General features: G+C 39.2%; 3 protein-coding genes across 4 annotated transcripts; 2 read left to right on the top strand and 1 right to left on the bottom strand.

Moving 5' to 3' along the window:
• The first annotated feature begins 944 nt into the window (after nt 1-944).
• Nucleotides 945-8,138, top strand: LOC132196919 (coagulation factor XII-like). Of its 2 annotated transcripts, none has more exons than XM_059619871.1 (5): nt 945-1,070; nt 2,007-2,086; nt 3,601-3,844; nt 6,052-6,277; nt 6,925-8,138. In XM_059619871.1, the coding sequence occupies exons 2-5, from the start codon at nt 2,079-2,081 to the stop codon at nt 7,446-7,448; spliced, it is 1,002 nt and encodes a 333-aa protein (XP_059475854.1). In that variant the 5' UTR covers nt 945-1,070; nt 2,007-2,078; the 3' UTR covers nt 7,449-8,138. The 2 variants fall into 2 exon arrangements, with proteins under 2 accessions (XP_059475854.1, XP_059475853.1); XM_059619870.1 differs by having other exon boundaries at nt 3,598-3,844.
• A 494-nt stretch (nt 8,139-8,632) lies between these two features.
• LOC132196586 (leukocyte receptor cluster member 8 homolog) lies at nt 8,633-11,502 on the top strand. Its single transcript, XM_059619346.1, has 8 exons — nt 8,633-8,917; nt 8,979-9,048; nt 9,107-9,466; nt 9,530-9,828; nt 9,908-10,370; nt 10,512-10,932; nt 10,988-11,195; nt 11,249-11,502. The coding sequence occupies exons 1-8, from the start codon at nt 8,853-8,855 to the stop codon at nt 11,409-11,411; spliced, it is 2,049 nt and encodes a 682-aa protein (XP_059475329.1). The 5' UTR covers nt 8,633-8,852; the 3' UTR covers nt 11,412-11,502.
• Nucleotides 11,493-13,259, bottom strand: LOC132196587 (GPI mannosyltransferase 2). Its single transcript, XM_059619347.1, has 4 exons — nt 13,181-13,259; nt 13,013-13,121; nt 11,881-12,951; nt 11,493-11,766 (listed from the first exon to the last, which is right to left on the bottom strand). Exons 2-4 carry the CDS (start codon nt 13,085-13,087, stop codon nt 11,533-11,535), a joined length of 1,380 nt encoding a protein of 459 aa, XP_059475330.1. The 5' UTR covers nt 13,088-13,121; nt 13,181-13,259; the 3' UTR covers nt 11,493-11,532.
• Between the last annotated feature and the right edge of the window lie 23 nt (nt 13,260-13,282).

The following is a 13,282-nucleotide window of genomic DNA, read 5'->3' as shown; positions in this document are numbered from 1 at the left end:
TTGAATTTTATTTTATTAGATGTGATAACCCTACTGTCAGCAAACAAGTAATTCTTTTTTTATTAAATTGTTTATCAAGAAGGGTGGAAAAAATTTGCGATGTGTTTAAAATTTTAAAGTTGTATTTTTATGGATGAAGATGAAGATTTTAATGACTATTTTAATTTCAAAATTTCCAAAATGCTTGCGAAATTTTTGCTTCTTTATGTACGTAGACATTTTTTACCTTTATTCCTCACAAAATATCAACCAAATAAAATAATGCTGGACACATAATTTCACTCTCCGAAATTTATCTCCTTTGCTAAAAAGTTTTAAACTGCATTAACTAAAAATAGTATTGACAGGTCTCGTTTGCACCTACATGATATAAGGCACGCACACATAACTTTTACTATCGTGGTTTTAATGCATATATTTAAAAACTTGTTTTTCCTGAAATTTATTATTTTTGTGTTATTTCCAAGAAAAATTAAATGGAAACCAAGAAGAGTAATGAAAAATTGAAATTTCTATGTTTTCCAACAACTTCAACTTATTAGATCAAATGTAAATATTATAATCTATTAATTTACTTTTGAAAAAATTGCTTTTTCTAGCCTTTTATTTCTGAATAAATTAAATATCACATTTCAATTCTGGAAATATATACAGATGTGATTTTTATGGAGTTGAATCTTTTTGAATTTCAATCAATCACCTTCCGGGTCCGATGTGGAAGAAATGGAGGGGTGCTCACCCTGACCCAACTTGGTGACTGACACACCTCACACAGGCGCGGAGATGGATCCGGCCTAGATTTGAGCAGGGCGGCTTATCACACTTTTAGGTCATGCGGGTGAGCGCGCGAATAAGAGACGAGGAATGATGCAACCGCGTTTGTTTACAAATACGCGACCGGCGCGAATGTATAAAGGTGATTAACAATAACCACGCGCGACCAGATCGAGTTGTGCCGCCGCACTCGCAGCTCATTAGCTCATTTTCTCTCCGCGGCTCGACGACACAACACACGAGCCGCCGCCGCCGAACGGATTCAGCCAACCAACCGAGCAACGCCACCCAGCCTGGTATTTGTAATTTCACTTTTCATTGTCGCAATCGTACGCACGCCGTGCACGATCGTTGAAAATTATTTTTTCCTCGTTTTCACCAAAACTTCGCAAAAAAATGTCAACAAGGCTCTGAATTCTTTTAACCAAAAGTTGCTTTCGTTTGAAGATATTTTGTGACTTTTTAAATTATTATGAATAACAAACAAAGTATTTTTTTTAGAATATTAAATTATAAATCATTTGGTGAAAAGAAAATGCCGCTAATAAGCTAGCTGTCAGGTGTCGGTATTGAGCTTTGAAGATGACGCGAGGATCTTGCTGGACAGGTTTATTTGAAAGCGTGTTGAGTGTTGATGGCGATATGATATTTCAATCTTGAAAATATTCATAGGACAAAAGCCACTTTCCAACACCTGTTCATTACGTTAAGATGATTCTTGGCGGAGATAACTTGCGTGTTTTTCATTTTAATGTAATTTAAATTTTATGGTATTTTAAGAACAAATAAATTAAATTATTAATTAATAATTGAAAAACACATAATTAAATTATGCAGTGTTTCATACTTAGGAAGTTTATAAGTATATAACACTGTTTACAAATTTAAATAATTAAATTTGGTTTTAAGTATTTTATTTTAAAGTGATCCAAGGTTGTGCACTTTCATTATTCTGTTCTTTTTTATATCTTATTTTATTGTTCCTTTTGCAGATTGATGTTGCATTATTTATAAAAAAGTAGAAGGAATACTAAAATAATTTTTCTAAATTATTGATGTTTTTCATTTCATTATTGATTAAAAAGTAATCCTCATTACCTTGCTTTTCTCAATATTAAAAATAAAACTATGTTTAACTCACTCAAACAGCAACTTATTATTATTATTATTATTATTATTTTTTCATCTTAAAACCTTTCTCAAAATTGCAAACGTTTTGTCTTGATTTTCAGATAAACACAGCAAATTTGGATACTCAGCTGGACTGACTTTTCACTCCTGTTTCGTCTTGGATTAACACTAAAATGACAAGGTATGCTTTACTCATCACATCTTAGGAAGAGTCTCTTCTTTTACATAAGATTTCTCACGCTGGAAATATCTTGGCCCTGATGTGCTCGGAAATTTGCTTTCTCCGCGCGCGCGCGTTGTCATTTTAAATTATTATTGTGCATATTGAGTGTAGGCGCGCCTTTTTGCAATTAATTGGCAGGCGCCGCTGCACACGTGCAGTATTGCGAATAGCGCGGCGAACTCGCGAGTACGCGGTTTTATGATGCAGAGAGACGCGCACATTTGCATTTTAAAAAGCAGGAAAAGTATACAAAAGTGCTCATTGTCCAAACCGTGAATCATATAGACAATATAAGCATAAATAATTTATTAAATCGTGACCCATATAATTTATAGAAAAAAATATCACTCACAATTGAAGATAAAAGTAATTGCAACAAAATTGTGGAAAATTCCATATATTTGAGTGATTAAGTTAAAATAGGTGTCAAAGTCAGGTCAACTGTCGCGACGCCCACACGTGATTTTCGCATGGCAAAGTTGACAATTTTATTGTTCAATTCGTCAGAGGCCAAAAATCACGAGCAGAGACCTTGGCACATATTACTGTAACGATCCATTGTCTTCGACCACTATAACATGAGACATTGACATTTTCAACAATTAATTATTACATATTGCTCAATTGTTTGATAACCAAGTTGCTCATTGCTCTTGTGATTAATACACGTTTAATTTTGATCAGTACTTTCTCTTTTCTTGGTAAAGATATCAGGAAAGTTTGAATTTTTTCGGAATTTTATCAAGATTCACCCACCTTGGTCAATTATGTTTATCTTTATCTACATAATATAATAAATGTGTTAAAATATTTTTTTATTCCTAGTTGTTATAAATTTAAAGAGTTTTAATATTTTCTGCAAATATTTATGAATATGAAATATTTCATAATGTAAATTTATATATATTTTTAAAATTTGCAGTATTTTTCACACAGATTATCTAAAATATTTAAAATAAAATTCATTTGAAAATATTCTATCTATCTTAAATGAATTGTAAGGGAAAATACCTTTATTCCATATTTTTTCAAAAATGATTATTCCAAGTTTCTTTATGCTGGATCGAATTCAAGCAAAAGATTAATTTGACTTTTATAAAATTGATTTTTTTTTCTTCTCATTTTTATTCATTTCCTACTGTCTGCAGCTGCAGGCGAATGCAGTCTGCGGACAAACCCACAGCAAAATAGCCAATGAAGGATGTATTTCGAACAATATATTATCGAGAAAGCTTTCACGCCGCGTTCTAGGGCCAAGGCCGCACTCTACAATTAATACTGTCGTGGCACTCACTTATTCGCGGCGACCTGCCTCAACTTTACTTCATTATAAATTATCGATCCGACCGACATAAATACAGATTTATCCGCTCGCTTATGCAACCCAATCAAGCGTGCACTGCACATACCACTTTTCCACATAATAAAACGCCTAGATTTAATTAAAACCTCACGATGACTTTCGCCAGCAGGACGCCGATCGTGGTGCTACTGGTGCTGGGAGCGGCCCTCGCCACCACCGGGGTTCGCCACCCCCGCAGCGGGGGCTTCCCAAAGTTTCCGTCGCTGGTGCCGCCCCCGACGCAGCCCCCGCAAGCCACCGCTAGACACGCGTGTGGCACTCGCGGCGTCGTCTTTTCGCCTCCGCGCTCCGGCTCCGCGGCGGCCAAGATTGTCGGTGGAGCCGCCTCGCCCTATGGTGCTTACCCTTGGCAGGTGAGTTGCAAGTTTCATAAATTTTTTTCAATGACATCCACAAAATAAATTTCTAGTTTCTTTTCGTCTAAAAATCTGAGCTGGAAAGGCAGACAATTTAGTCATATCAGGTGGCCGATTAAATAAAATAAAAAATGCATTTTCTAAGACATTTTTATTCTTAACATGTTTCACTCATTTTTTAAGCTTGATTCAAATAGCAGAGTATTAACTTTGTTTCAATTCCTGTATTTTAAATACCTTTTTTTGAAATGTGATGACATCAAATTTATGCATGTTTTTTTTTCGATGCTTTGTTTTACTTATTTAAGGAAGTTTTCCATTTGGAACAGATGAACAAGTCATTTCTTTTTAATTGTTTTAGCTCAGTTTATTTCTTTATGTCTATATTTTGGATTGCTATAGACTCTCTATGAGAAATTTTTATAAGAAAATGTCTCCACAAAGACCACTTTTTTGTTGAAAACTCTTCTTTTTACCAACTTTTAAATGATATATATCATTTTGTCTCCTTTGAAGTATTGCTGAATTTAATAATCTATCACCCAACAGGGTAGTTTACATTCTTAAAATTGCTTCTTCGTAGAACTTTAAAATGTTATTATTCAATTTTTTATGAAAATCAAAGTGCATAAATTCATACAAAAAAAAGTATTGAAAGTTCAGAATATACCACTCATAGGTGAACAATTTTAAATGTATTTTTTTCTTCTAATTTAAAATTTTCACTGGATATTGATTATAAGTAATTAGTCACTGCCACAAGGCGTTCTGATTAAAAACTTGTATAATTAATGAACATTGCCAGAGGTGTGTTATAAGGTGAGTCACCTCCTCTCTTTCTCAAAGAGAGGTGGCTAGTTTTTTTAGTTTGACTAGCCAGCCTGCTCCTCTCGGCGCTCTCGCCACTTGAACTCAAGTTCGCATTTGATTCAATATGATTTCATACTGTAAGTATGCATTCTCAATCTAATATGCATACACACACTCAAACAAATCTCTCTTTACAAACATGAGCTGTGGGGACGAGTTTGCTGATATATATGCACGAAGTTGGGAAACCAGAAGGAATTCCGAGGCATTCCAAGGGAGACATTGATTAATGTTTTAATTCAAAAGTGGTGGTTTGCAAACAATTACATCTATGAGGAAATTAACTATAAATGAATTAAGATGAAATAATATTGTATTAGCATACAATTTTTCTGTTCAACTTACAAGGTATACATCTGAGGTGGGGCACCCTGATTTTTTTGAAAGTTGGTATGCAGTAGTACCCTTAGTGTCTCTGGAACGGCTATATTAATTTTTGCCTAACTTACTCTGGAATGCTAATTGACAATAAAAAAAACTATTGAAATATAGGCAACAAAAGCGTGTAAATATTTTGCCCAACTTCAACTTTCCAATGTATTTCAAATTACATGGATTTTATCAAGCAAAAATTGAAGAAACCAAATTGGGCTAAAATAATTGGCCGTTCTGAAGTACCCAAGGGTGGTAGAAATTGCACACCAACTGTCATTTAAAATCGGGGTGCCCCACTTCTTAACACATCTTATATGTTAGCAAATAATGAAAACATTGGAAGGAGGAAAAAACTTTCTTACAGAAATCTGATCCAATTATTATTTTTTTTACAGCAGTAAAAAAAATTGGCCAAAAAATGTAGAGTAACATTTTTGCTTATCTTTTACTTTATTATTTACATTTTGGTTTTTACACAAAATTATTCATCTTCAATAAAATATAGAAAATGCTCCAATGAGTGATCAAAAATGTTCTCAAAAAACAGTTACATTAAATTTGCAAAAGATTCAAATTTTCTTGAATAATATATTTAATTTCCACTTTTTGAGACGCAAAATCATTTGAACACAAGGAGACCGGAATAAACAGTCACGTTGTGTTTCCGTACAATTAAATTTATGCGTGTGTGTGTGTGTGTGTCTTATGCGGAGCAAACAAAAGTCTTGGAAAGAGAGATTGAGAGGCTCTCGGTGAAGAAAATGCAAACAAATAACAAACAAGAACACGAGCGAGTGCGCAGCAAGTCGTTGTAAAAAGAAAGAATGCCGAAGAAAATGCATTTAAGTGGTCCATGAGATGCGTCAGTCGCGATCGGGGTTAACCAGTCGTCGCCTGATTGTCTGCCGCGAGTCGGACGCGATTGACATTTAAATGAGCATTCGATTAATCGTTTTCAGGTGGAGCTGCTCGTCTGGCGACCTGATAAGAGGACGTACGAGCACCTGTGCGGCGGGGCAGTCATCGGCTCGTTACTGGTGCTCACCGCGGCCCACTGCGTCTCCGACGACGTGGACCAGCGCTTTCTGCGCATCGCCATCGGCCAGCACCGCCGCAACAAGCCCGACGCCTACGAGCAAACCTTCAGGGCCAGCTCCATTGTCATCCATCCCAACTTCAGGAAATGTGAGCATTTTTTTTATTAGGTCAATAAGTAAATTACTCATTCTTTTTTTCTCATCAAACACAACATTTTAATCTGCATCCTGTATATTAAATTTTGAATTTAGAAATAAGAAATACAGAAATCTTAAAATAATAATTTCATTGATACCAATATAAAAAATTTTGCAAATATAACAACTCAATGAGCAAAACTTCAACTCTTTCGTGCCAGATGCAGATAAAAAATTGCTTAATTACTAATATCTATTTTGAATTTCTGTTTGAACATATTACATTTTTTTATATTTAAAATAAAGCATAATATGAATATAGCAAATTTATAAGTCTCATTAAAATATAAAAATTAATTTACATGTGATGCATAATGTTTTAAATTTTTTAATTACAAACAAAAATATAAATATTAATACTATTTATGTTTGTTTATTTTTATTTTAAATATTAAATTATTATTTTTGCAATAAATTAGACTTTTGATGTATACTTCATAATATGACGAATAATGCAGAAATGAACACAATCAGATTGTTATTAATTAATCAATTCAATTTTTAATATGCTTAAAATTTAAAACCTATTTTATAATACAACAATCTAGTTTATTAATTTAACTTAACAAAATTTAACGAAATTTTTCTGCCCTTCAGCTGGTCCTTACAGCAACGACATAGCAGTGATTCGCGTGAAGGACGCAGCAGTGGCCACCTACGGAAACCCCGCCTCGACCCGCGGACGCGCCATCCAGTTCGACAGCCACGTCCGAGCCATCTGCCTGCCCGGCCGGTACGAAGAGGTGGAGGCCGACACGTGGTGCACGGTCACAGGTTGGGGCGCTCAGGACTTTGAAGACAAGGACAGTCTGTCGGTGGTGCTGAAAGCGGCCTCCGTGCCGGTGGTGCCCCTCAACCAGTGCCGCAGTCCGGAGGTGTACGGCGGACGACGCCAAGCCATCCTGGATAGCATGATCTGCGCCGGGTCGCTCGAGGGTGGCACCGACGCGTGTGGTGGAGACTCGGGAGGGCCTTTGGCCTGTGAGAGCAGAGGCCGTCACGTCCTCATGGGCGTCGTCTCGTGGGGCGACGGCTGCGGAAAAAAGAACCGACCTGGCGTCTACACGAAGGTGTCGCACTTCATCGACTGGATCGATTCCGTGCAGAGAAATGACGTTTAACAGCAAAAGTATTATCAAATTGACACTGCTCTTGTGTCTAAAATTGGCGCAATTTATTTCTCTCAAATTGACATGTTCTGGACTTAATTTTATATCAAGGAAAAAGTGTGTGTCGAAGCCTATTTGAATCCAATTTATCCCGATGCATTTAAATGTTCTGGAAATAAGATGTGCGACTTCTGAGACTTTCTGATCGATGGCCGTCAGCTTACAACCATGACACGTGTGCTTGTTTGGCACATATCTGTTTGTCAATGTGTTTATAATTTATGTGGCTTGTTTTCCAACAGACTAGTCAACGTCTAGTTATTATCATAACTTATGACCATAATTTTTTTTGTACACTTAGCAAAATTTAGTTGTTTCTCGCATTATCATATCAATAGAAATTGGCCGTTTCCTCGTGTACGCAACTTATTTCTACCCCATCTTTGAGACTAATTATTTTATCGTGTATATTTATTCGAACAATAATTGTAATCAGGAAAGACCCGCCGCTGGACGTTTGGCGCCTGCACATTTGACTGTGATATGGATCTCTGCTTGCTCTCATAGCCTGCACGATAAGACTTGTAGCGCCTGTTTACTTTTATTAATTGTTTTTACGTAGTTTATATATTTTTGTACGGAGAGATTTTTTAGTCTAAATTAATCTAAATGTACAATCAGACCTTCCTACGGCTGATAAATAAAAATTGCAAATAAAAATAATATTACTACCAAATTCATTTTTATTACCCTTATAGACTTTTAACTTAATATAATCAGTAAAAATAAATAGAGTTTATAATATTTTGTTATTTGTCTAAATTTAAATAAGTATCTAGTGTCTTGCAATTAGGTTTGAAAAGGCGAGATAAAATATTAATTAATTTACCAATGCAGCCCAATGTAGCCTAATGCAATATTGTATTAAAATGATTAAATTACCTAAAATTTTGTGTATGTGTTTGAGTTTTTTTTTCAGTTTTATATATTTAAAAAAAAATACCAGCCAATAATTTATTTTCCCTTCTTTGAGCACGGTCCGCATATTTTAATAATTCTTTTATTAAATATTACAAAATATTAAACGCGTTTGCGTACAACATGCGCTGCTGGAAATTGTTCCATGAGGATTCTCATCTTCCCGCCCGCCCCAAAGGTCCCTCTCAAAAAGTCAAAACAATCGCGCATCGAGCTGCGCATTCGCGCAGTGGTCATGTTTGTTGTCGCCGTACGAATTTCTCAATTTCCGATTGTCGCAGAATTCTTCGTCTTTTCCGACCGAACTTTCGGCCGAGATTTGTCTAATTTTCCTCCTAAAATCATCCAGATTGACAGATAGTCGTATCATTTCGGTTTATTTGCGGTTTTTTGGCTCGTTACGAGTTGTTTTGAGAGCAGGTTTGAGATCGTCGCAACATGGGCGAACCTCCCCCGAATTCGAATGGATGGTTCTCCGGATTCCATCCTTTGCTCTACCCAGGGTTTGTCCTCATGTAAATCATTGATTTTAGCATGCTTAACAAATTTCGTGAAAATTTGCAGGAGCCAACGTTTTCCAGGGCAATACGGCCCTCCAATGACGCCCCCTCCTGGCTACTATCCCCCTAGCAGGGTAAATTAGGAAATTCAAATTGCAACGCAATTCCATCTTATCAAAACACTTGCTTCAGCCCACAGGTTTTCAACCCTTCCGAATAGGCGGTCCCGGTCCTCGAAGGCCCAACGATCGGCCTCCAATGCCCCCAAATGACGAACCCACACCTCCGGGGGCCGAGAGTCCTCCACCTCTGCCCCCAGGCTCCCCTCCGTCTCCTAGCTCCATTCCCGTACCCCCGCCGCCTACAGGGCCGCCTCCAGTATGTCCTCCGCCCCCAATGCCTCCGATGAACTGCATGCCTCCTGGCAACGCAGGTCCCTTTGGTACTCCGATGCGTTTCAATATGGGGAAGAGAGCCGGTCTCGGCTTCCAGCAGCACCAAAATCACAATCAAAACCAACAACGGCATCCGAACCAATTTCAGAACAATATGGTTGGTTTGACAGGAAACGGTTTTAGTTGTAACAAAATCTATTTGAATTTTTGTTTTGTGCAGAATCAGCAAGGTGGTCGTGGTAAAAAGCGCAACAAAAGAGGTCGTCAGCAGCAGCAACCGATGCAGTTCCAGATGGGTGGCAAATTGAACAATCCGTACTTGCAGAGCCACTCGTTCACGCAGCCACCACCTCCACTACCTCCGAATACTCCTCCTGTCTCCACTCCACCTCCACCACCTCCTGAAAATATTCCTACCCCTCCTCCTCCGCCATCTCCTTCTATCTCCCATGTTTCAGAGAAAAAGGACGACGATATTGCTGCCAAGTGCGCTATTCAAGAGTGGCCCATAACTTTACAGTAATTTTCCTTTTGATATTTATAATTTAAAAGCTTTTTATAGAAAACAAGCAACTGATTTAATTTTATATTTTTACAGAAATTATGTGATGCGATGTTACTCAATGTGTGACAGTAAAGAGGACCGGGACCGAGTCGACGTCTACTTGAAGCAAATGCTCACTGCAAAAGCCAAGCAGGGCAGCAACGCCATCCTGACTCACAACTGGAGCAGCGAACCGCTACCAGCTCACTTGGTGCGGCGGCGCAGACGTCGCTCGTCCTCGAGCAGTTCCAGGCGACGCCGCTCGAGCAGCTCCTCCTCGTCAACGTCATCATCGCCAAGTCCACACCGACCAAGTGGCCCTCAGGCCAAGAAGGCGAGAGGTGGCGCGGCCAGGGGGAGAGGCAGGGGTGGCGTTACTGGCAGACTCGGACAGCGGCGCGGAGGAGGCCAATTTGGTGCTCCTGCACCGCAAGTCAATGCTGCGCAACTCCAGCGCCGGGCTGCTCGCTTCCAGGAACATTTGCGTGTTGAGGCTCCAAAGCCCACCCAACTTCAGGTGAGTCTATTACCGCAATATTATTATTGGTTTTTTAATCTGATTTTCTGATATTAACAAAATTTAATCTAAAAAAAATTGGCTTCTATATCAGTTAATGTTGTTATAAATAACTTGACTCAATTTTTTGTTTGTTTTCAGTTCAACGAAGAAAATACTGATTGGAGCACGATGCACATTGTGGGCACATGTCAGAACATAGAAAAGCCCTATCTACGGTTGACAAAGGCGCCAGAGCCTTCTGCTGTGCGCCCTGTCGAAGTGCTGCGTCGCTCTCTTGAATGGGTGAAGAGGCAGTGGATCGTGAAGCACGACTACCATTATGCATGTGAGCAGTTCAAGTCGATCCGCCAAGATTTAACTGTGCAAGGAGAGCGAGGCCCTTTTACCGTTCTCGTATACGAAACGCACGCCAGGGTCGCCCTGGAGAGTAAAGACCCTGAAGAGTTCAATCAGTGTCAGACGCAGTTGCGTATGCTGTACAGTGATTGTGGCGGCAGGAATGAAAATGAATTCACTGCCTACCTCTTGCTCTATTATGTCTTCACCAAAAATACTCTAGGTAAATTTTTTTTATAAAAAATTTTGAATGAAATGTTATTTCAATTTGTTTACAGATTTAACCACAACTTTGGCTAGGCTCACTGCTGAAGAGAAAAAGACGGAGGCAATGTCTCACGCTATTCACGTGTATAAGGCATGGTTGGAGTCGGACTATAACAAAATGTTCAAACTTTACCGAACAGCTCCTTTGATGTCTGGGTATTTAATGGATTGGTTCTCGGAAAGGGAGAGAAAGGTCGCAGTCAAAATTCTAATCAAAGCGTGAGTAACTTGAGGATTTTGTCAAATGTGAAACTAAATGTATTTTTATGCAGGTATCGCCAAGCACTGCCCGTGTCTTTTGTGGTTTCGCAGTTGGCTTTTGAGTCTGAGGAAGAGTGGTTTACGTTTTCACAGCCGTTTCCCATAGTTTACACTAATGATGCCCGAACACACATAGACTGCAAGGCTAGCATGCCTGCCATAGCGGCTCTTTAAATCTGTGATCCCTCCACTAAAACCTGCCCATCTGTTATTGTTTAGTTGGATTGCTTAATTATTAATAAATATTCATTTTTCAGGTATTCAATCTTTTGCAAAAAACTTTTTTTTTATTGTTTTACGTCCACGGAAGACTTACACTAAACATAATTGTGCCTACTATTAAGTAACTTAAAAAATAAAGGCGTACAAAATGGCCTTTCCAGTCTTTGGGGCGTTCACAAAATAAAAAGCATTGCCAGTAGCTCTTTGTGATAATGAGTGTCTCCACTTTTGGGGATTTGTGACTAGACCAAAGTGCAGCAAACCAGTAAAATGCTGGGCACGAGGATGCAATTATTCTTGTTGTCACCTACAATTTTTTTAGAAATTAGTTAAAAATTAAGTTTTTTTTTTCACTAGTTTTCATCTAAGATATTTTTACTACTTGTAAAAAAAAATAATACCTCAATGATAAATTACTTGCCTGCACATGTATGCAGAAAAAGCAGAAGACTGCAAGAAAAGCAGTGTGAACCACAAGTGGCAGGGTGTTTGGTGGCAACTCGCCAGGCACTGCTTTTGGACATGTTCCTCTCAGGCCCAACGTAAGGCAGTGCCGAGGGTAGTTTCGAAAAAAGCGCCACCCTGATGGTACCACTATTGCCAATAAGGGTGCGACGAGCAAAAAATTTGGCAGTTGCTTCATTTCGAAGTACCTGAGGAAGCCCACCTCCCAGTGGCTGCTCTGCACATATTGGTAGGGTAGAGCCAGTGACTGCTGGCAAAAAGGTGGCGGGGCACCACCTGCGACCAAGTAGCCGTTGTCCTGAGCGTGCTCGAGGAGAAATGGGGGAGGTGAATAATGAGGGTCTAAGCAGAATCTGCCATAGGAAAAGACCTGGAAAAGGAGGAAGGGTATAGGAATGAGCACCAGTGCAAGGAGGGCGAGGTGCGGTCGGCGGAACCGAAGGTGAAGGTGCAGTGGGTGTAATATGTTCAGCAGGCCATTGGAGCGGCAGGCTGTGCTCAAAGCAAGAGCCAGGGTTGAGGACAAAGGTTGCGAAGGGGTGTGCAAACGAGTAAGTCCTGAGAAAGTGACAAACGCAAATAGGGACTCTGAGTATGGGGCGGAAAAGAAAATTGAGGCTGGCGAGAAGCAGAAAAGGACTGCCGAGCGGAAGGGAACGTTAGAGTTGAGGGGTAGCAGGGCTACGCTCAGATCGTAGAGGGCAAGGGCGGCGTAGACAAAGCAGTAAAAGTTGAGAATGGTGAATAAAAGCAAGAAGAGCATCGGAGGTGACAGAAGAACAGTGAGAGGTGACGCGAGAGAGGCTATGAGAGAGCCTGCCATAGGTAGAAGAGGGAAGAAGGCGAGGGTATTCAGGTAGGTGTAGCCATAGCGAGCAACGTGCAGGAAGTATTGGCCGTCCCAGTGCAGAAGACCGCCCAATAGAAAGGACACCACAGGATCGAGAGGTCGCTGACCATCCCCTGGACTTGAGGGGGATGCAAATACATCCGTCTCGTGGTTGGGAAGTAGATTGTACGCCAGCAGCTGAAAGGAATTTTTTTTTTTGTTATTCTTTTTTAAATATTAAATTGAAAAAATTTTGAACCTGAATGACGAGCACAAGAACTCGAGAAGAAATCGCCAGACGAAAAATTTTATCCCTTTCGCTCAATTTTTCCATATCGGAGGTTGAAGGACTTGAAGGTCACGATATTCTTAGGGCATTATAGCAAAATATAAATAATTATTTTGCCCTTTTGAGTGATAAATTTACAAAAAATTCCCATAAAGCTTGACTCTTGATTTCAAGACTTCCTTGTTTGTTTGGCTCCGTCCTCCGTCTCCACCTCAGCCACACCCCTTTTCAACAAATGAA

The sequence above is a fragment of the Neocloeon triangulifer genome, unplaced genomic scaffold, assembly GCF_031216515.1.
Source record: "Neocloeon triangulifer isolate White Clay Creek 2 clone unplaced genomic scaffold, ASM3121651v1 ptg000012l, whole genome shotgun sequence".
NCBI classification, from domain to species: domain Eukaryota; kingdom Metazoa; phylum Arthropoda; class Insecta; order Ephemeroptera; family Baetidae; genus Neocloeon; species Neocloeon triangulifer.
The sequence above is the reverse complement of the archived record's forward strand: the minus strand, read 5'-3'. Positions and strand labels throughout refer to the sequence as shown.